The 22,397-nt window shown below is 45.8% G+C and overlaps 1 protein-coding gene across 1 annotated transcript in view; it reads right to left on the bottom strand.

The window, feature by feature from the left end:
• Positions 1-21,946, bottom strand: part of ABCD2 (ATP binding cassette subfamily D member 2) — a 44,040-nt gene extending 22,094 nt beyond the window's left edge. The window contains exons 1-4 of the mRNA XM_035126486.2: positions 20,803-21,946; positions 17,007-17,187; positions 12,366-12,487; positions 5,166-5,334 (exon numbers count right to left, since the gene is read on the bottom strand). Coding sequence (XP_034982377.1) covers positions 5,166-5,334; positions 12,366-12,487; positions 17,007-17,187; positions 20,803-21,768 — 1,438 coding nt within the window. The 5' untranslated portion in view covers positions 21,769-21,946. The remainder of the gene's footprint in view (positions 1-5,165; positions 5,335-12,365; positions 12,488-17,006; positions 17,188-20,802) is intronic.
• Between the last annotated feature and the right edge of the window lie 451 nt (positions 21,947-22,397).

Here is a 22,397-nt window from a genome sequence, read left to right as displayed (position 1 = left end):
GTGTATTGGACGACCCCAGTTTTTTGACATGATCTTAGTGTCAAAAAACCTCGTCCAATGCACGGAAAAATATGGTATGTAGTATTTACTCTATGTTTTTGCCACCATCTCCAGATGGGAAAGCTGTAATGTATATTCACCAAGATGCCAGGCTATCAAATTAAAATCACCCTGCTTCCAGGAGCAAGGAACTTACAGAGGAAAAAGCCACGTCTGAGAATGTTTGATGTGATGAACATGCATTATTATGCTTCCTCAAACGTAACTTTTGAATTCTGCTGTGTCGAGAATATGGATTTTCCTCTTGATCAACTAATGATTGATATTATTCCTCCTTTGTTCAGGCCCTCGGTTCCGTTCTCATTCAGAATGAAGACACCTGAATTTCCTCAGTTTCCTCATTTCCCTTCTATGGAATTTTGCTGATCCGCATCATGGGAGGGGCGTTTGTAGCTAATCCACTCCTTGCCCTTGGAAGCCTTGCAAGTGGGTGCAGGAGAGGGACCCTGAGCAACACCATGGGAGGGGTGTTTCTAGGACTAAGGCGGGGTTTCCCCGAACTTGGGTTTTGAACTACAATTCCCATCACTCCTGACCACTGGGGCTGCTAGCTAGGGATCATGGGAGTTGTAGTCCAAAAAAACAGCTGGAGACCCAAGGTTGGGAAACACCGGACTAAGGTAGAACTGTGAAGCTCCTTTGTTATTTGTGCTATGGGATGCTGCATGTTGAACAACATCTTATTCTATTTATAGTATTGAAACACGGCTTTCTTTATGTTGCTATATTTGCTACGTTGATTTCCTATGTTTTGCTACATTTCCTATATTGCTTCGCTATGCTATTAGGAAACTGTTTTTTCGGTGTCTGCTTGAAATGTGTTCTTGTTTTCTTTGTCGTAAGCCGCTCTGAGCACGATTTGCTGTGTAGAAAAATGGAATGCAAAAAAAAGGAATGAACAGCCGTTAAAGGCCCTTTACAAGCAATTGGCAACTGCTCCATCTCCACTAAGCCACTGCATGGGAAGCTAGATGCACAGGAATATCTATTGCATGATGCCCATTAAAAAACGTTATATTGTGTTAGCTCTAAACCCCACAGAGACCAGTCTTCTGTAGCCTCTGGCCAAGAGTAATTGAAGCACTGAAACTACTGTCACTTCCCTCTATTCCCAAGCAGTTGCTGGAGGGCAGCAACAATCCTCTTGCCTCTGTCAGGGATAGTTAATAAATAATAATAATCATAATAATAATTTATACCCCGCCCATCTGGCTGGGTTTCCCCAGCCACTCTGGGCGGCTTCCAACAAAATATTAAAATACAATGGTCTGTTAAACATTAAAAGCTTCCCTAAACAGGGCTGCCTTCAGATGTCTTCTGTAGTCTGGTAGTTGTTTTTCTCTTTGACATCTGGTGGGAGAGCGTTCCACAGGGCGGGTGCCACTATCAAGAAGGCCCTCTGCCTGGTTCCCTGTAACTTGGCTTCTTGCAGCAAAGGAACCGCCAGAAGGCCCTCGGCACTGGACCTCAGTGTCCGGGCAGAACGATGGGAGTGGAGACGCTCCTTGAGGTATACTGGACGGAGGCCATTTAGGGCTTTAAAGGTCAACACCAACACTTTCAATTGTGCTCGGAAACGTACTGGGAGCTAATGTAGATCTTTCAAGACCAGTGTTACGTGGTCTCGGCGGCCGCTCCCAGTCACCAGTCTAGCTGCCGCATTCTGGATTAGTTGTAGTTTCCCGGTCACCTTCAAAGGTAGCCCCACATAGAGTGCATTGCAGTAATCCAAGCGAGAGATAACTAGAGCATGCACCACTCTGGCAAGACAGTCCGCGGGCAGGTAGGGTCTCAGCCTGCGTACCAGATGGAGCTGGTAAACAGCTGCCCTGGACACAGAATTGACCTGCACCTCCATGGACAGCTGGGAGTCCAAAATGACTCCCAGGCTGTGCACCTGGTCCTTCAGGGGCACACTTACCCCATTCAAGACCAGGGAGTCCTCCACACCTGCCCGCCCTCCTGTCCTCCAAAACAGTAGTTCTGTCTTGTCAGGATTCAACCTCTATCTGTTAGCCGCCATCCATCCTCCAACCGCCTCCAGGCACTCACACAGGACCCTCCAAATGCAGTTGTACTCATCACCCCTAACCAGTGGCCATGCTGGCTGGGGCTGATGGAAACTGTAGTTCAACAACATCCTTTGCTACCCCTTGCTCTGTGTGGTCACCTGCCATTGCACTTTAAAACTCTGAGGGGGCTCCTAGATAGCACAACTCTGAACCCACCCTTCTCCTTTCAGGATCTTCTAAGTCTGCAAAGCACTCCTTGGCTTCACCTTCACTTAGCATTAGAGAGAATGAATGGTATTAGGGGTGATTAAACAGCATTAAAGCACACTGCGTGGTTATTTCTTTTAAGTCCCAGCAGATGGAGCATGAACGCTCTTTCCGGCCTTTAGCTAGAATACGGTGTTGTGTGTTGGGCCACAGAAAGGTTAGCCTGTCTCCTTTTGGCTGGGTGCGAAGGGCACTGCCTTACCTAATGCTAAACAAGAGTCTCACAGCTGTTTCTCTCTGTGAATCTGATCTTAAACATTGCACTGAAACCAGCCTTTAGCTTCTGAATTCACTGGTTTAGCATCGTATTTCGATATCCAAAGCATGCTTCGCTACAGATGAGCAGAAACAGTTCAGAAAGTAATAAGAAAGGCAGAGCCATTTGACTTTCTTTTTTTAACTTATATGAATCCACATGTCTAACCTAAATACTGAAACCCTTCTTCGTGACAAGAATATATCACTGAATGAATGCAATACCTTTTCTCAAAGACTTAAAACTGTTCCAAATAGTTTAAAACTATTCAACTATTGTTCCTAATGTAAAATAAACAATAGATTCATTATAAAGTCTGGCAGCATTTCTCTGAAGATTAACAAGAGTTCAGATATGCTTTTAAATAATCCAGATTTGTAACCAGGGAACGACTAAAGCCGCAGCAGCAGCATATTATAGCCCATAGCTGCCAAGTTATCCCTTATTTTAAGGGATTTCCCCTTATGCTGAATAGGCTTCCTCGCGAGAAAAGGGAAAACTTGGCAGCTATGTTATAGCCACACTTTTGACAATGTATTTATAGAATGACCTTCCCTAACCCCCATTGTTGTATGCCACTATAATTGTATATTACAGTAAACACAGTAGTGGGCTATATAACTGATTAATTACACACTTTTGATCATGAGAAGTGAAGGAGACATAATGGTATAGGGTGAAACACCTATCCGAGATGTAGTTAGAAATATCTAAAGTCGAGATTGTCTCCTTTACAGTCTCCATTCTACATAGAAAGGCTGTAATTTTCAACCCATGGACTTTGAAAGAGAGCTGGGAGAACTATCCTCAGAACACAAAACTTAACCAGAAAATGTGGTTACAATTTAGAAAACTGCTCACGATTTGAAACCTCACTGCAGAACCAGAAATTATTTTTCAGTAAGTTCTCTTAAAGAACCTCTTAACGAGGGTAAAAGAATAGAGCGCAAAATATGGTCTGAAGTTCAACATCAAAAAAACTAAGATCATGGCCACTGGTCCCATCACCTCCTGGGAAGGGGAAGAAATGGAGGACATGACTTTACTTTCTTGGGCTCCATGTTCACTGCAGATGGTGACAGCAGTCACGAAATTAAAAGACTCCTGCTTCTTGGGAGAAAATTGATGACAAACCTAGAAAGCATCTTAAAAAGCAGAGACATCACCTTGCCAACAAAGCTCCATATAGTCAAAGATATGGTTTCCCCAGTAGTGATGTATGGAAGTGAGAGCTGGACCATAAAGAAGGCTGATTGCCGAAGAATTGATGATTTTGAATTGTGCTGCTGGAGGAGACTCTTGAGAGTCCCATGGACTGCAAGAAGATCAAACCTATCCATTCTGAAGGAAATCAGCCCTGAGTGCTCACTGGAAGGACAGAACCTGAAGCTGAGGCTCCAATACTTTGGCCACCTCATGAGAAGAGAAGACTCCCTGGAAAAGACCCTGATGCTGGGAAAGATTGAGGGCACAAGGAGAAGGGGACGACAGTGGACGAGATGGTTGGACAGTGTTCTCAAAGCTACCAACATGAGTCTGACCAAACTGCGGGAGGCAGTGGAAGACAGGAGTGCCTGGCATGCTCTGGTCCATGGGATCACGAAGAGTTGGACACGGCTAAACATCATCATCAACAAGTTCTCTTAGTTTGAGTAAGTCCTCCAATCCTACACTATTTCACAACATGCTAGGATGCTGTGGAATTCAATACATATTTAAGGCAGCACCTTAAAAGCCACCATTTAACATTCCTGCGAGCAAGATGACCCCCAAAATAATATACATGTTAACAGACAGAACGAGGGGCTGTAAAAAATCAGCTGGGGTGTGTGGAGAGTATGCATTGGAAGCAATGAACAAGAAAAGAGTATTTACTAAGGTTTGTTAAAGAGAAGGGAGATAATGGGGAGGGATGTTTTCTGGATAAGCCAGGAAATAAAATAAGTATTTGAAGAAGAGTTACAAAAAATCCTTAAGAGACGGCTACTGGAAGACAAGCAGCATCGCGTACCATGAGAAGTAAGAGGGATGAGGAGAAAAGCAGAGAAAGGGAGAGCTGAATGAAAATATTGGAATTCCATTAGCAGAAGACCTTCACGCAAATGTACTCATACAATTCCTGGGATTGTACCAAGGTGGAAAGGTGAAAGTTTGTAATGCACTGCCACATTTTTCATCATATCATGGAGAATCCTAAACTAGAATTATTTTCCTGACATACTATGTTTCCATGTGCAGGGGAATTTGAAGTGGTGGAATATTCAGGTATGTCCCCTTCCATCTGAAATGGTGCACCCACAGGAATCAGGTACCATGTTGCTTTTTCTTTTTTAATGCATAGATCAGCCCTTAGCATCTCACAGAAAACAGTTTGCAAAAGCCAAGAGTTGGATGTGGAATTTGCATGGCGGGGACCAGAAGGTACCAGAATCTATTGTTCAATCTAGGCAAAGGGAAGGAATTAAGTGGATAGTTTTGTTTAAATAGCTGTCCCAGGGTTTCAATTTCAAATTGCATGCTGTTAAAGAGGAATCTTATATATATATATATATAAATGCATCATTCATTACCCTTGATTTCCAATGGGCCGTCGATATGTTGCTCTGTTTTATCTGTTTTCTTATTGTTGCTTTCACATTCTTGAGAAACAACTGTCCTTTTGTAAATGCCCCTCTTCACTTCATCGAAGACTGAAAACATGTTGTACACACGAGCTGTGTAGCCTGCTAACTCTGTGACCTACAAAACGATAAACGATTGCAAAGATTAAAAACAAAACTGTGCCAACGAATTATTGTAGCAAGTGCTTTTACTCTACCATGTATACTAACGTGTTATGTGTATCATGCTATGTTATTCAAGGAGAACAAGATAATTCCATGAAAGCAATGAATCCAATTTTGATGGACATTCAGATATTTCTTCCTAAAGATAGGAGCTTCCTATCAAAGTTCAGCTTCTTAGCGGTTGTAGAGTATGATGATGACATCATCACCTGAAAACCACTGGATGGCAGGGCAGGAGAAACTTCAGCAGCTTTAAGCTGTCTGTAAGTGATTTGTGGACCAATAAACAACAACCTCAAGAAAGAATAAGTACTTCTCTTTTTCATTTCTGCTGCACAACTTCTTAGAGAAAGGCAACACCATTCACTTGGCTTCAACTAGCATCTGATGACTGATACAGAAAGCAACTCTAGGCCAAATGCCCTCCTGCTTGCCTGTCAAAGACACACTTTCAGATGCACTCGTAAACATTAAATTCTAGGCAAGTGTCAGGACACCCCACTGTTTGATTTAAAAGTAGGGTTTGATGCCTGTTTACCAATTTATTCGCGTGCCCCCCACACCCTCTTTCCATCCCGGAAACATTTGCTTGAGATGTTATTTGAAGGGGGGATTTTTCATGTGAACGAAAACTGGATTAATGGTCTGTTGTGGACTCCCCGATTCATCTACATCATGGGTAGGTTAACAAAGGCCCACGGGCTGGATCCGGCCCAATCGCCTTCTAAATCCGGCCCGTGGATGGTCCGGGAATCAGCATGTTTTTACATGAGTGGAATGTGTGCTTTTATTTAAAATGCATCTCTAGGTTATTTGCGGGGCATAGGAATTCATTCATATATTTTTTTCAAAATATAGTTTGGCCCCCCACAAGGTCAGAGGGACAGTGGACCGGCCCCCTGCTGAAAAAGTTTGCTGACCCCTGATCTACATGCATGTGTGCATGCACACACATATCAGGTCAAACACAACTACATTCAAACTACTATTGGACACACACAATACACTTTCAAGCACCCTGTGATCTTTTTTATGTCTACGTCCTGCAATGTTCTGGACATGCCAGATTCAGCACAGCATGCATCCACTGTAACCATTTTATATCCCTGCTTTTATTTTTCAAGAGATTTTTAAATACAGATGTGAGGAACAGAAGTTACAGGCAGGTCCCTCCCATCTTAAGTAGCAGCTCGTCGCCCAGCGCGAGTGCTAGTGGGGAGGGAGATATCTCCAGCGGAGACTCAGGAAGTGGTGACCGAGGCTCAGGCAAGGTAGCGGAGCCCATGCCCAGTGTGGGAAGGGAAGTGGGAGGCAAGGGAAGAAGGCCAATCCCGCCGACCCCGGAATTGCGCAGGAAACGACGGGGGCGGAGATTCAGTATCCCGAGACTACTTTGCTGTCACAGACGCGGTAGCGGCTACTCTAGAGTAACGACTCCTCAAAGCGTTGTCTTTTCATCCTTTTATTTAGTGCTGATTATTTACAGTGCAGAACAGTACTATGTACATGTTGTCAGTTAGGGGTCAGAACCTCCGAATGGAGATTCACGCGTTTTCTTCCAGCAAAGTAGTCTAGGGATACTGAATCTCCGCCCCCGTCGTTTCCTGCGCAATTCCGGGGTCGGCGGGATTGGCCTTCTTCCCTTGCCTCCCACTTCCCTTCCCACACTGGGCATGGGCTCCGCTACCTTGCCTGAGCCTCGGTCACCACTTCCTGAGTCTCCGCTGGAGATATCTCCCTCCCCACTAGCACTCGCGCTGGGCGACGAGCTGCTACTTAAGATGGGAGGGACCTGCCTGTAACTTCTGTCCCTCACAACAGCTGTAGGATTTTTCTGGCTTAAAAAAAAAACAACCGAAAAGAGATGTCCAGCGCTACAACAACATGCTGCTCTAATCCCATACTGCTGCACAACACGAATTCCATAGCGTTACGATATTATACACCTCTCTTTAACTAGAAAAGCATTTGAGCAATAACTGAAAGATTGACTTTAAAAAACAAAAATGGGGGCATAAAATGCTGCCCACCACAAGGGTTATAATGAATGGGTGTTAAGTAGAGATAAATTCCCTTCCTGATCTGTTCCTGCCCATGTCGAAACCCCACTATTTTAAAAAAGATTGACAAGTAGTGCTAAAGGCATCTACATTGTGAAAACGGTGCTATTCTTCCATTCTCTTTTTAAAAGACTGCTTTTTGCAGCATGAGAAGAGACAGAAGATCCACAAGTGAAATAAATAATAACAATTAATCATCATCATTAATTTGTATTTATGTACAACCTTTCTGCCTAAGGCATCCAAGTCAATTTACAATTTTTAGGGACTAAAACAAATGAGATAACATTTAAAGTTGGCTGTGGGGAGGGAACAGTCCTGCTAGAGCAGGCCCTATTGTGTCTGCTTCCTGCACATCCTTCCTCCTCCTCGTAGTATCCCAATGGATACCATCTGCCCAGGAGAGGCAGGAGCAGTCTGGCTGGAGGAGGCCTGATGTTCTGTGTGCCTCCTTCCCTCGGCCTCTTATTTCTCCTCACAGGGCAGATGTTGAATGACAAGGATTGGGTGACAGTGTTGCGTGAAAACCCCATTAAACACAAGTGAACCAAACCTGCTGATTCAACACTGAACATCCAAGTGGAAGCACTCCTCCCCGACCTGCCCTCGCCCCCAATTTCACTGGAGAAAGTTGCCTGGATTTTTGCGTGTAGGAAAATGTTTCAGTGCAAATCCCACCCACCCTCACCGGAATAATGTTGTCTCATTCTACTCAGGCCCTCACTCCTTATCTGATTCTTCCGCGATGCCTCTGTTATAAGATGGCGGCTGAAATTATTCCTGTGCCTTCGGCCCTGGCTCAGCCTGTCTTCCAAAAACGTAGGAAACCACACCCAAATTTCTGGGGTGTGCGATGGGGAAAGATTCTGAAAGCTGGCAAGTTCCCAATCCACAAATTATGACAACCCTAAGCTGTAATGTGCCGTCTCCATCTGCTGGCAGAAAGGAAGTAGGCCGAAACATCTGGACCAGCAACACCAGTTAAGAAAGAGGAATATTAGTTGCGCTAGGAAGCACATGCAGAACATCAGAGCAACCCTGATGGATCAAGGCAAAAATCCATTTAGCCCAGAGCCCAGTTTCCTACAGTGGCCAACCAATTGCCACCAGGAAGCCCGCACAGGTTTGAAGCAAAAGTTGCCTTTTGCTTCAAAAGACATAGTGTATCTGAATCCGGACGTCACAGCTAGCTATCACTGTCTCCTAAAGCTATATAAGCTTGTGGGCATCAACAGGTCTTCTCAGAGCAAATTCCATCAATTAATTGGGGCTGGCAGAAGTTTTGGGCTTCATCCCTGAACTCTCTGTGCCCTGAAACGGGGCTGGTTAACCTGTGTGTGTGTGTCTGTCTCCAAACTGGGTGGGAGCAGGGGTGTTTAACTGTCTCGCCAGAGGGGCACATGCTCTGGTTATCTCCCGCTTGGACTATTGCAATGCGCTCTACGTGGGGCTACCTTTGAAGATGACCCAGAAACTACAATTAATCCACAATGCGGCAGCTAGACTGGTGACTGGGAGCAGCCACTGGGGCCATATACAATGGTACCTCGGGTTACGAACTTAATTCGTTCTAGAGGTCTGTTCTTAACCCGAAACCATTCTTAACCTGAGGCGCGCTTTTGCTTCTCAGCGCGGGCCGCCGGCGAGCGATTTCCGTTCTCATCCTGGGGCAAATTTCTCAACCCGAGGTACTACTTCCAGGTTAGCAGAGTTTGTAACCCAAAGCGTTTGTAACCTGAGGTACCACTGTATAGCACCAGACCTAAAGGCTCTACACTGGTTCCTAGTGTGTTTCCAAGCACAATTCAAAGTGTTGGAGCTGGCCTTTAAAGCCCTAAACAGCCTTTGCTCCTGAAGAAGCATCTCCACCACTGTCATTCAGCCTGGACACTGAGGTCCAGTTCCGAGGGCCTTCTGGCAGCTATCTGCAAGAAGCGAAGTTGTAGGGAACCAGGCGGCGGCAGAGGGGGCTTCTCAGCAGTGACGTCTTCCCATCAGATGTCAAGGAGGTAAAAAGCAACTTTTAGAAGACATCTGAAGGCAGCCCTGTATTGGGAAGTTTTTAATGTTCAATGTTTTATTACCGTATTGGCCCAAATATAAGCCGCACCCGAATATAAGCCACAGCTTTAAAATTCAAGGGGGGGGGAGACAATATCCGAATATATGCCGCTCACTTACAATTCTGCAGGCACTCACACCCATTCTGTGTTACCATATGTCTTTTTCAGCAGCGATATCGTAAAAGCCCATTTTTGTAAGATCACAAATTTAAGCTGCACTTTAACTTTTCACGGTCAGAATTTGGGGGGAAAGTGAGGCTTATATTCAGGCCAATACGGAATGTTCTTATATGCGTTGGAAGCTGCCCGCGTGGTTGGGGCAGCCCAGCCAGGTGGGCAGGGTAAGAATGATGATGATGATGATAAATAATAAGTGGCCAGAAGCAACAGCGTCTTAAAAAGCGACACACACAAACATTTAAAATGCCACCTTTTGTGAGGGCAGCAGTAGCTTTCCTGTCCTGTTCTCCCCATGGCACTTTCTATTAAAGCAGAAGGGTTGGGACTCCTCCACTAGCTGCCACCGTGTCTTCCTAGGTGCCAATTAAAACACAGGAGGGGATCGGGGGTTCATGTAGGGAGAAGAAGCCTCTGCCGTCATCAACGGAAGTGACATTAAAACATTACAGAAAGGTCCTGCCAGTGTCACTCTGCTAAGATAATTAGATATCAGCAAATAGGCAGTGACTTCAAGCTTGCTGAGATTGGCAGCCCTACTGAGATTTCCAGCCAATCTCAGCTGATCCCAGCAGAAAGTGAAGCCTGAAGTTGGTGCCGATCAAGCTTTAAAGCCTGGATAAGCTCACTAAAAAAATAAATAGAAAAATTCCTTCCAGTAGCACCTTAGAGACTAACTAAGTTTGTCATTGTCAATGCTATATTGTTTTAATATTCGATTGGAAGCCGCCCAGAGTGGTTGGGGAGACTCAGCCAGATGGGCGGGGTACAAATAAATTATCATTATCATTATTATTATTGTTATTGGTATGAGCTTTCATGCACACTTCTTCAGATATGCATTTCAATTTCTTAACAAGCCAATCTTACATGTAAGCAAACATAAACGCTGTAGAAAGTTGTCTTTTAGCCCAAGCAACCCGGGTTCAAAAACAGTCTTGGCAAAAAATGAGGAGCTTGGTGTTGGAACTTTCCACACAATTCAACAGATTTGGACTTGTAAATCTGCATGTGTAGCTCTAGTATTACACTGCATAGTATTAGTTTCATCATGAATGAATAAATAAATAAATAATAAAATGTGGACATCTATTTCACAGCAAGAAATATAAACCAACCTGGGAAATGAACACACAGTTTTTACCCATCTATGGTGCTTAAGTTTGGACTTGTAGATTGCAAATCAAACTTACATTAAAATGTTGCCTGTATGGAGTAAGGTTGAGCAAAATTCTCCCTTCTCTTCACAGAAACAACTGGGGTGACCCAGTGCACTTGTGGAAGCCACTACAAGAACTCTCACTGGTACAATGGGGCATTGCCCCTTCTCCTCTCCACCCCACACTTACCCCCCCCCCCAAGCCGCTCTGGAGGGACATGAGAACCCCAGAACAGGACTAGGAGAGAGCAGAAGGAAGATAATTCCATCTGGCAAGCAGAAATGCTTGTGCTGAGAGAACTAGCATGATGCTGAATTCTACCCCTAATGTTTATACTGATGTTGCTAAATCTGAAGTGCATGTATGGTCAGGGGCATAGCGTGGGGATGTGTGTGTGCTGGGGGGGGGTCACACAATTTTTGAGGGGGCGTGAAACAGGTGCCCCCACGCAAGCGACCCCAGAGCAGCCTGGCCCAGTGCTCCTCTCCATCTGTCAAGGGCCATGTCGGCCGGCTGGGCTCCCCCTGTGCAGGTGGGCAGGTGGCTTAGGACAGCCCCGCTTTGCTCTGGTGGGGATGGCGTCACTCTGGTGGCATCGGATGGGCTGATACCCTCCCTGCCCAGCACCCGCACCCACCCACCCTGGGCACCAGCAACTGATGCTACACCGCTGTGTACAGTGGCTGTGGTGGTAAAGCACCCTTCCCCTGATGACAGTCTCTATAATTTGGATCCCAGCCTTCCTTCGTAATTGCATGTACAAAGCAGTATTTCAAAAACTCCAGACAGCATAAATCCCCCAAACCCCAAGCTATTTACATTCACTGAACGGGAGTTCCCCATCTCCCATCCCCCTGCTGCTGGTGGCTGGGTGGGTGGGTTGGTTGGGGGACTCTTGAGAATGGTGTGGAATATGCTGCAGGAAGCTGCTGATGGAGGGGAAAGTTGGTGAGAATCACTTTACGCAAAGAGAGGAGCAACTTGGGATTCAAGCCTATTTATTCCTTAGGAAGACTTGCATCTATGGTCATTATAAGAAATACAGTTGCACCTTGGAAGTCTAACGGAATCCGTTCTGGAAGTCTATTCGACTTCCAAAACATTTGGAAACCAAATCGCGGCTTCTGATTGGCTGCAGGAAGCTCCTGCAGCCAATCAGAAGCCACGGAAGCCCTGTGGGACATTCGGGTTCCAAAAGAACATTCACAAACTAGAACAATCACTTCCGGGTTTGCGGCATTCAGGAGCCAAAACGCCCGAGTTCCAGGTCATTCGGGATCCAAGGGAAGACTGTATTCAAAAGTAGCCACAACAAATGCTCTTAAAATGCACAACCTTGGAATTAAATAGTGATTATATCCAGGAACTTTTGAAGCCTGTGATCTTGTCCGGATTTCCTGTTCCCACCCTCCCTCAAATGGGTATACACAATTCCATTTTAGACTATGTTTACGATTCCCCCCCCCAAAAAAACCCCAGTTGTTATCATTTCTGCTGTCAATCATACAGTATTTCATCCAGTACCTCTTTGTAAGAAGACATAATCCTTTCAATGGCATCTGCTCCAGAGGCCAATAAATTTCTTGAAGTGGTGAAGGTTTCCGTCCTCTCGCTGACCATCCCTTGTTTTTGACCGTCTTCTAGTTCTAAAAGAAAGAAAGAAAGAAAGAAAGAAAGCTAGCTTAATTAGAGCAAACCTACTCGAAGCATATTTTAACTCCATTAAAGATAAACTTCTCTATAAGGAAAAGAGATGTGGGCAAAATTTGTGAAGTTAAAGCAGAATCAGTCAAATGTAGTTGCCAAATCTTGACTCAAAGAATGGTCCTGTCACAGCAGCAGCAATGTGTCAAGGAGACCTTGACAAATATTCCTTCTCCTGCCAGCACACTGAAGGAAAGGAAACTGCAGCATCTGCCTAAAGTCTCCCCACTATACAGTCATCAAAAATACAAGAGCATTTGACTGATTCCGGACAAGAGCATTTGAGTGATTCCGGTTTTGGAAGAACAGTTTTGGAGAGACTGCAGCAACTCGATTTCATATTTGCATCTCAGCATAATTCAAAGCACTGGTAGCTACATTTAAAACCCTACAATCAGGTGGCAAATGCGTAGCCCGGAAGTCTGATATGGCCCCTGAAAACCCCTGGTAGTTTGGTGGCGGCAGCTGCAAAAACAAATGCAATCCTACCGATCTGATTTGGGTCACATGGTGAAGTACCTGGCATAGATTTCTGCTGCAGTTGGCAGGGGGAGAGGATGTGGGGGAAATTGTGTTCGGTCAAAATTGTGCTACGATTTCCATCTAGGGCCAAGGATCCATATTCCACAGTCCAATCATGGTGTCTGTGTGCTCTGGTATACATACATGTGTGCGAGTGTGTGTGAGGGCACTTTTTTACTACACACATTTTGGGGGACATTGGTATGTAGCCCTTGGAGGAGTGCTCAGAGGACCATGTAGATATCAGGTCATAAAGGTTTGACCCAAAGGCCTTTGATCCAAAATACCCAAAGGAATATATTCTGCTATATCAATTTACCTGCTCCCTCCACTCCTCTTAGTGTGGAGCATAACTGATTGTGGCAAGAGATAGGGCTTTTGAGGTGCACCAAAAACCATGCAGGGATAAAAAAAAAAGCCACTCTCTAGTTGTCATGTGCTGGTTGGTGAAGACGCAATTGGCCTCCACCGTCACTTACAGACTCATTGTTAAAACCGTGTTATGGAAGGCAATCTTACTCGGCTACGAGTGATCACCAAAGAAGAAGAAAAAGAGAAGAAGGTGAAGACTTTTATAAAGTTTGGCAAGCTTTTTCTTTCCTAAACACCTAATATTTTATTTTAAAGGTGTGATTCATGTGTCTGCTTCTGTTGTATTTTCACTGAACTTTAATTGAATTACAATATAAAACTGAAATTCCAGGAAGGGATTCACGATTTTGGGGATTTCAAAAACACATGTGTTGTTTTTAAAGGACAGTACAGTTTTAAATTGTTGCAAGTCACCCTGAGTACTGCCATAGGGACCAGAAGGGTGGGACATAATTTTTTATATAAAAATAAATACAAATAGTATAACATGGGCAAACAAAGGAAAACAATTGCCTTCGGCTTTGCCATTACCCAGCGGTTTGATTCCCGTCTTAAAAATATTTCACTCGTTTGTTTGTTCATTCTGTCTCCATTTTCATCATACAAAATGATCCCAGAAGGGAATACAATCAATTATCATTAAAATAAAACATAATCCATAGCCCAATTGACTGAAGGCAAATTCTATTATGTGTGTGTAAAAAACAAACACACCTGTCATCAAAGTAGAATTTAGGAAGATTTAAACCACAGAGCCTAGGGCTTGCCGATCAGAAGGTCGGTGGTTCAAATCCCCGCGGCGGGGTGAGCTCCCATTGCTCGGTCCCAGCTCCTGCCAACCTAGCAGTTCGAAAGCACGTCAAAGTGCAAGTAGATAAATAGGGACCGCTACAGCGGGAAGAAAAACAGCGTTTCCGTGTGCTGCTCTGCTTCGCCAGAAGCAGCTTAGTCATGCTGGCCACATGACCCGGAAGCTGTACGCCGGCTCCTTCAGCCAATAACGCAAGATGAGCACCACAACACCATGTCAGTCACAACTTGACATAATGGTCAGGGGTCCCTTTACCTTTACCTTTAAGTCATATTGTTCATCGCTGGAAGGTTCCAAATTATCTTTAAAAGGCAGCCATATACAGAGCATCACCTCCCTTGGAGAAGCAGATGGAAACAACATTTTCACTCGCAGAGTGATGACACTTCAGCCAAAGCCTTGTTACAGTGGAACCTTGGTTCTCGAACACACTCCATTCCAGGAGTCCATTTGACTCCCAAAACCATTCTAAAACCAAGACACGGCTTCCGATTGGCTGCAGGAGCTCCCTGCACTCAAGCAAAGGCCGCATTGGCTGTTCGGCTTCCGGAAAACATTCAAAAACCGGAACACTTACTTCTGGGTTTTCAGCGTTCCAGAGTCAAAACATACGAGTAGCAAGGCGTTTGAGAACCAAGGTACGACTGTACTTCCTTCAATTTTTGATGCAGATGTTAAAATGCAGGGGGCACACAATGGAATCTTGTGGCGCACCATGGGTCAATGGCCAACCCAGCAAAATGTTCCAGAAAGATACCATGGTTGATGATATGGAAAGTTACATAGAGGTTCTGGAGAACCAATCCAACTGAACTTCCTCATTCAGCCCTCAGTGTAAGTCAGGCATCCCCAAACTGCGGCCCTCCAGATGTTTTGGCCCACAACTCCCATGATCCCTAGCTAAGAGGACCAGTGGTCAGGAATTATGGGAATTGTAGTCCAAAACATCTGGAGGGCTGAAGTTTGGTGATGCGTGGTATAAGTCATCCAAGAAGACAACCATGACTGTATCTAGCCCATAGCCAGGCCTGAAATTGGGAGAGTAAGCTCCACTGAGCTCAGGGGCGGATTAGAGTCACATAGGATTTGTACTGTAAATCCTGAATAATTTCATCACCTCTACCATTAATTACTGATCATTACTAGAACTCTTAACAATTTGTTTCATTAGGGAAGTTTTTAATGACCGATGTACAGTATTTTTTATCGTTTGTTGGAAGCCGCCCAGAGTGGCTGGCGAAACTCAGCCAGATGGGTGGAGTAGAAATAATAAATTATTATTATTATATTATTATTATTATCATTTATATTACCACATTTTTTCCACAGAATTCAAGGTGGTGTTTCCAGGCACTGGCAAAGAACTAATTACTTTCAGCAAAGTCCCTGTGTTATGTCCCTTCAGAGCATGTGCCGAGAGAACAAATTCCTCTCAAGGCTTGACTTTCATTTGCTTGTTTTTACTCAGCCCTGAGTGCTCCCTGGAAGGACAGATCGTGAAGCTGAGGCTCCAATACTTTGGCCACCTCATGAGAAGAGAAGAATCCTTGGAAAAGACCCTGATGTTGGGAAAGATGGAGGGCACAAGGAGAAGGGGACGACAGAGGACAAGATGGTTGGACAGTGTTCTCGAAGCTACGAACATGAGTTTGACCAAACTACGGGAGGCAGTGCAAGACAGGAGTGCCTGGCGTGCTATGGTCCATGGGGTCACGAAGAGTCGGACACGACTAAACGACTAAACAACAACAACACTAGAGCAGCTATTAAATATGTTCTTGTTATTTTTAAAAACAAGCCCCACCCCCCAATTTCAGAATATTACAATAATGCATAGTTGAATAAAGAAACGTACTTTGTGGGGAATCATTTTATGTTTGTCACTACTAGGGCATTATGTTTGTGTTGTGAGGGGGGGGCTTAACTTTTTTTTAAAACGCAAACTGATATGGAAATGTGGAGAAGTCTGGAAAAATGACAAAAGGGAGTGAAACTGAAATTCAGAGATTTATGCATCCCAAATTAAGCCTCTTTTGAGGCGTGGGGTGGGGAGGAAAGAGAGAGAATAATTTCCTGGAGTATCCTGACATGCCAGGCTGCCCATTCAATGGTTTGTTTCAGACTCCATTTGCATATACCCACTGCTACAGAGGGATAGGTGATAACTAAATGCTGAGTACAATATAATAAATAGTGTTTCTACAAGTCAGTTTAATGTATTGATTACACGGTATGAACTACTAATCTCATTTTCTCTTTCTTTCTGAGACTGCTTGCAAGAGCAGAAAAGGTCTTGCATGATGTGCTAAAATAGTTATCAGAAACAATTAAGAAAAGAACAAAAATTGCATGCGAGTCATAGCAATAGCTGGACCCACCTTTATTTAAAAGGCAACAAATCAGTAGTTGTTTCATTTAGTATTATTGTACGTTTACTGCCAAGAAGACGTGCTGGGGGATTTTCTGCCTCAGGCACCAAGGTAATTTGACCTACCTTGGGCACTAAGCACCTTGACTTGAGCCTGGGGGCACCATTTACTATTTTGCCCAAGGCAACAAAAGGTTTTTGGGTAGGCCAGCTGTTTCTATAACTTAGTTTTTCCTAGAGTTGCTCAAGCTAGCCACACAGGGCTGGGCAGACACAGGGTTGCTGCAGCTAAGAATCTGTAGACATCTTTCTGGCCAATTCCTCCAGATAATCCCACTGAGACGAAACTGCCACACAAAACATTTCACGTTCAATAAAATTTTATTACCGCCATCTGCAAATCCCGTTGCAGTGATGATAGGTACAGCCACCATAATCAAACCGCTGCTGCTCCAGACGTACTTCATCAGAAACTGCTCCAGCATGATGTACCACAAGCGTTTGGACAAAATGAGGTTCATTTGGTCTGCTAGAGCTTTGTAACTTTTCTGTAGCTGGTTCATTTCTACCTACAGTTTAAAAATTCAGATACAGTTCAGAGCATGGTACATGTGAATATGTGTGCACTTTAAACAGATAAGCCTAGACAAGTGAATATATATGTGTCCAGAGACAGACAGAAGCCAGCAATACCAGGTGACTAGAAAGAAGACTCATATTCTTACCTGGCTTTTACCGGTAGTACACCATAGTGAAATTAACACCGGTCCTGAAAGGCCTACATTGGCTCCCAGCACGTTTCCGAGCACAATTCAAAGTGTTGGTGCAGACCTTTAAAGCCCTAAACGGCCTGGGCCCAGTATACCTGAAGGAGCGTCTCCACCCCCGTCGTTCTGCCCAGATACCGAGGTCCAGCTCCAAGGGCCTTCTGGTGGTTCCCTCACTGAGAGAAGTGAGATTACAGGACACCAGGCAGAATGCCTTCTCGGTGGTGGCAGCTACCCTGTGGAACGCTCTCCCATCAGATGTCAAGGAAATAAACAACTATCTGACTTTTAGAAGCCATCTGAAGGTAACCCTGTTTAGGGAAGTTTTTAATGTTTGATCATGTTTTTAATATTTTGTTGAGAGCTGCCCAGAGTGGCTGGGGAAACCCAGCCAGATGGATGGGGTATAAATTAATAATACTGTTAGGCAAAGTCTCAGCTGGTATATGTAGTTTCGATCAACTCAACAACCCAAACAGGGTAGCTTGGACATATCTTCTGGGAAGTGAGATATGTAGAGGAGGCTGGTTCATTAAGGCAAGCAAAGCACTGTTTCACCAACCTCGGCCTGCCCTCATGCAATCCGCACCTGCGTGCCCAAATTATTACAACCAGTCCAGAGAGGTGGCACTTCTTGTCAGCTTCATCCACCTTAGCCTCAGAGTTGCTCTTGCAGAACTCAGCAGGGAGGAGGATGGAGACAAAACTAGAATTAATTGACTCTGGTTTTACTTACTGCCTTCTCTCCTACCACTCCCAATGGACAACAGCCACTAATGGAGATACGTTAATTCCCAGGCTTCATGTAAGATAATGATAATAAGCATGGCAAGAGAAGGTTACTCACTCATGTTTCCACTTTGTGTCCCATCTGGAACCACCCAGAAAAGCAACCTTTATACTAATATGGTCACATAGGTAGACCTGTTGGTTCAAGACACCTGATCCAGGTTGTTTCACAGATCAAGGTGTGCACACCCAACAGCAACCTTCAACCCACCCCAGTTCCATGAGGACTGTAACTATAGCCCAAACGCTGCCTACTCTGATGGGCAGGAGACTTCCAGGGTATTAGACAGAAGTACAACCCAGCCCTGCTTCCAGATCTATATATAAATGTGAGAGGGTTGAACGTGGGACACCATATATGTTCTACCACTAAGCTCCATCTCCTCAGTCGCATAAAATGGTGACTCATTACAACTCTACCCATTCTACAGCTTCTCCATCAAGTTCAGTGTAGATCTTTGATCCTATGGCATCCTTTCAAGCTGTAATGTTATGGAACAAGGTACACCCTCCGGCTCCTATGGGACACTGCTGCTTTGGAATAAGAGCTCATCCTTTAAACATCCTGCAACCCTCTTCATTTTGCTTCCTTAAGGAATCTCTACCAACATATACCAGCTGAACATCTGGCCAGTTAATGCTAGCATCAACTCAATCACTTACAGCATGGATTATGATAATACTTTTATAACGAGCACAGATATTTATGAATCAGAATTGCTGTTTGCAAATGAATGGTGATTTTAGCAAATGCCCATCTTAAAATCAAAACGAAACATTGTGTTGTTATTTTTAACTCCATCAGAATACAAACCAGGAGCCAAGGCAAGCATAAATAACTTAAAAGTAAATTACTGGTATATCTTAATGGCTTTGGTGCTGATTTTAGACTCAGAGAATTGAGTGCCTTTCTAGGAGCTTTGATTCAGTCAAACTTGATTATTAAAATTGCTTATGATAATCAAAATTAGTGGGATGTTTGTATGCTTCTGCCTGGAGCCGTAATCTTTGAAGTATGGCGAAACATCATTTGCTGAGTATCCTTGGGAATTCCCAACTCTGTTTTTGTGGGGAAATGCTCCATTTAAGTCTGCATAACTGATATGGGCTGAGGTACCTGGCAGATGAACGTGAAAATGAGCAGTCCGTTATTTTTCAGAGGATTAACCCTTCTATAGGTTCTGCTATGAGGGACCCAGGTGGCTTATTATTATTGGTTTATTATTATTAGGACTAAGCTTCTTGGTTTATTATTTTGTTCTAGGAGGTTTAGTTTGTTCCAGGTTTTCTAGTCTCGTTTACCCATGTACTATCTGAAACCAAAGGGGCGTTTGGGTTGCCAGATGTCCCCCCCCCCCCAGTTCTCCTACCCCACCAAGAGAAAGCAATGTTTTGGGGGAAGTTGGAGATACAGCTGGAATGAATCAGTCCTGCATTGTTCTTGCACCAGCTTTCAGTCTAGGTTAGTTCCTTGTTCGTCAGCACAGCCATGATGGTGATGGGAGGCTCTCCTTGTACTGCTCCGAGGAGGACAACTTCTTCTCCTTCCACCTGTGCTAAAGACCAATGTGACACCCTAGGAAGCTCTGGTGCAAGCAAGACCCAAGTCCAGGTTAGAGACATAAGAAGAACCTGTTTTTAAGGTGGAAAACTCTGTCCCCACATTAAAACAATTTTTTAAAATGTGCATTGAATATATTTGCCACCTTGGTTTTTTTAAAATACCCATTCATTTTATGTAACTTTAGTTGTTAAAGCACCCACAACACTTTGGCCTGAGCTATTTAAAGACTTTGCAGTGCTGCATCTCTGCTTAGCTACACAGATCAATGGACAAAGGTTGTATTGCTGTCCACATTGAAAGAGCAAAGTTTTCCCCAGGCTGCCAAGTGAAAGTGCTGCATCGATCAGGGTGAGACAGAAGGGGGAGGGGAAATGATTTCTTGCAACCGGTACATTTGAAAGAATATGAAGAACAATCTATAAGAAATGAATGAAAACAAGGCCCATTTTATCTTTAGCCCTCACATGTGTTTTCTCAGGAGTCCCTCCAAGTTCAATGGCGCTTACTCACCAGTAAGAGTTTAGGGATTGCAGCCTTTGGCACTCTTACACGGGAGTAAGCCCTACTGAATACGATGGATTTACTTCTGAGCTAGTCATGCATTGGCCTGCACTAGTCATCCAAACAGCTGGGAGAGAAAATGGGGTTCACATGGGAGTGTGTAGACGAGTCCATGGCCTTTTTATTCTGTATTAATTAATCCCAAACCTCAGGTTCTGCAACCACTGTGGCTGCAACAGAAGGGAAATTCACCCTTTGTAGGAAGAAAAGAGTACTTAGCATGTACTAATGGGAGAGAGCTAATGATTGTTATGCTACTACTGCCAGCACTTGCTCTGGCCTTTTCCAGATAAAGGAGAAAAACAAGGCTCCTTTACCAAGCCTGCAGGAACCTATATAGTAAACAGGTCTGGGTGTCATAGGAATTCAACTCTCCCAGGGATGGGGGCAGGAGCAGCAGCAGGAGGGAGCAGCAGCAGGAGATTGCCAAGTACTGTACTACAGCTCAGAGGTCTCTCCTGTCTCCGATGTCACCCAGCTCCTGTGTCTCCTCCTCCTCTTACCTTATGGCCCCTGTAGAAGGCAATCTCCTCTACGTTGGCGATGATCCGAGAGTGGACGTAGCGCAGGTAGCCCTTGCGATGGGCCTCCTCGGCTACCAGCTTGCCAAATCTGGGCGAGCAGGCTTTGAGCACCTTGGCGGTGGCGTACACCACCAGCCCGGCCAGAAGCGTGGGCCCGATGGGGCTGGCCCCCCTGGACCTGGCCGTCTGGATGAGGGTGTACGAGGTGAGCACCACGTCCAGGATGGGCTTGGTCAGGTTGGAGTAGAGGTGCGCCACCGACTGCGAGAACATCGCTATGTCCTCGGTGAGCGACTGGTCCGGGTTAGCCAGCCGGCTGTCCATGTTGATCACCTTGTAGTAGGTCTGGTCGGCGAAGTAGGTCTCGTAGGCGTGATCCACCAGGCGGGTGCGGAAAGCCAGCGCCAGCTTGCCCTCCAGGTAGCGGATGGCGCTGTTGACGAACGTGGCCGGGATGGCGATGGCGAGCCACTTGATCAGCTTCCAGGCGAAGCTGCGCGGCCGCTTCTCCACGATGCTCTTGACGATCTTGCCGTCCAGGCCGGCCACGTAGATGGAGAGGAAGGTCCGCGACACCAGCGCCGCCGAGTGCAGGCACAGCCAGCCGCTCTCCGCGCTCACCGCCTTGGGGAAGAGGATCTTGCGCAGCGCAAGAAGCTGCCGGAAAAATTCCGCATTGGCCGCCGGAGACGCTCTGCCGGCGGGGAGACCCGGGCAAGGCAGCAGCTGCAGCTCCGCCACCTCCTTCGGAAGATCCCCGCCGTCAGCCCGGCTGCTGCTGCTGCTGGCGATCTGCCTCTGCTGCGGGTCCTTTTTGCAGCCAGCCTGCCGGAGCCGCCTGCGGACGAGCGGGCAGAGGATCTTCAGCCCGTACACCGCAGCCAGCAAGCACGCCGCCCTCTTCGCGGCGCTCGAGCGGCTCCATTTCTCGCGCCCGGGGGGCATTTTCCCGGGGAAGCTGCTTTGTGCCTCTCCTCCTGTCTGGCTTATTTATTATACCCACCCAGAGGGAGGGGCCGAGGGACGGCAGCCGCTCATCGAGGCCTGGGGCGACCCATCTTCACGTGGCTCACTCTCCCCCCCACGCCGCCGATCGCGTTGGCGACCTAGGCGGAATGACTCCGGATCCGCCGGCGGCCGAGGCTTTTCCCCTTCCACGAACGGCGAATCATTTCCCACCCCGCCGCAGCAAGCCACGCCCCCGCCACCCGCTCATTGGTCGCCGAGCCCTGGGAAATCCTCAGCCGGCGAGCGGCGTCGCTTTCCTTCTGGTCCTCCACAGCGCTCTAGGTTAAAAGTGGGATTCCGATTCCGAGCAGCGGAAATCCTTTCCGCTGCCGGGTTCGTCTAGTGTCGAGAGCATCTGCTGTCATCGCTCTCTCTCTCTCCCTCTCCCCAGTGGTGGCATGTGATGATCTCTGTGCGTTCGCTTTCGGGATCTGCTGCCCCACACATGCTCCTGTCCTGGGGAAGGTGTGGAACAGAGGGGTGGAAGGAGGGGTTCCGCCCATCACAGGCTTTCCGAGATCGATCTATAACCTGCAAAAACTTGCCCTCTTCCCCCGTTGCTTCTG

Source organism: Zootoca vivipara, chromosome 10 (genome assembly GCF_963506605.1).
Source record: "Zootoca vivipara chromosome 10, rZooViv1.1, whole genome shotgun sequence".
Lineage (NCBI taxonomy): Eukaryota > Metazoa > Chordata > Lepidosauria > Squamata > Lacertidae > Zootoca > Zootoca vivipara.
The sequence above is the reverse complement of the archived record's forward strand: the minus strand, read 5'-3'. Positions and strand labels throughout refer to the sequence as shown.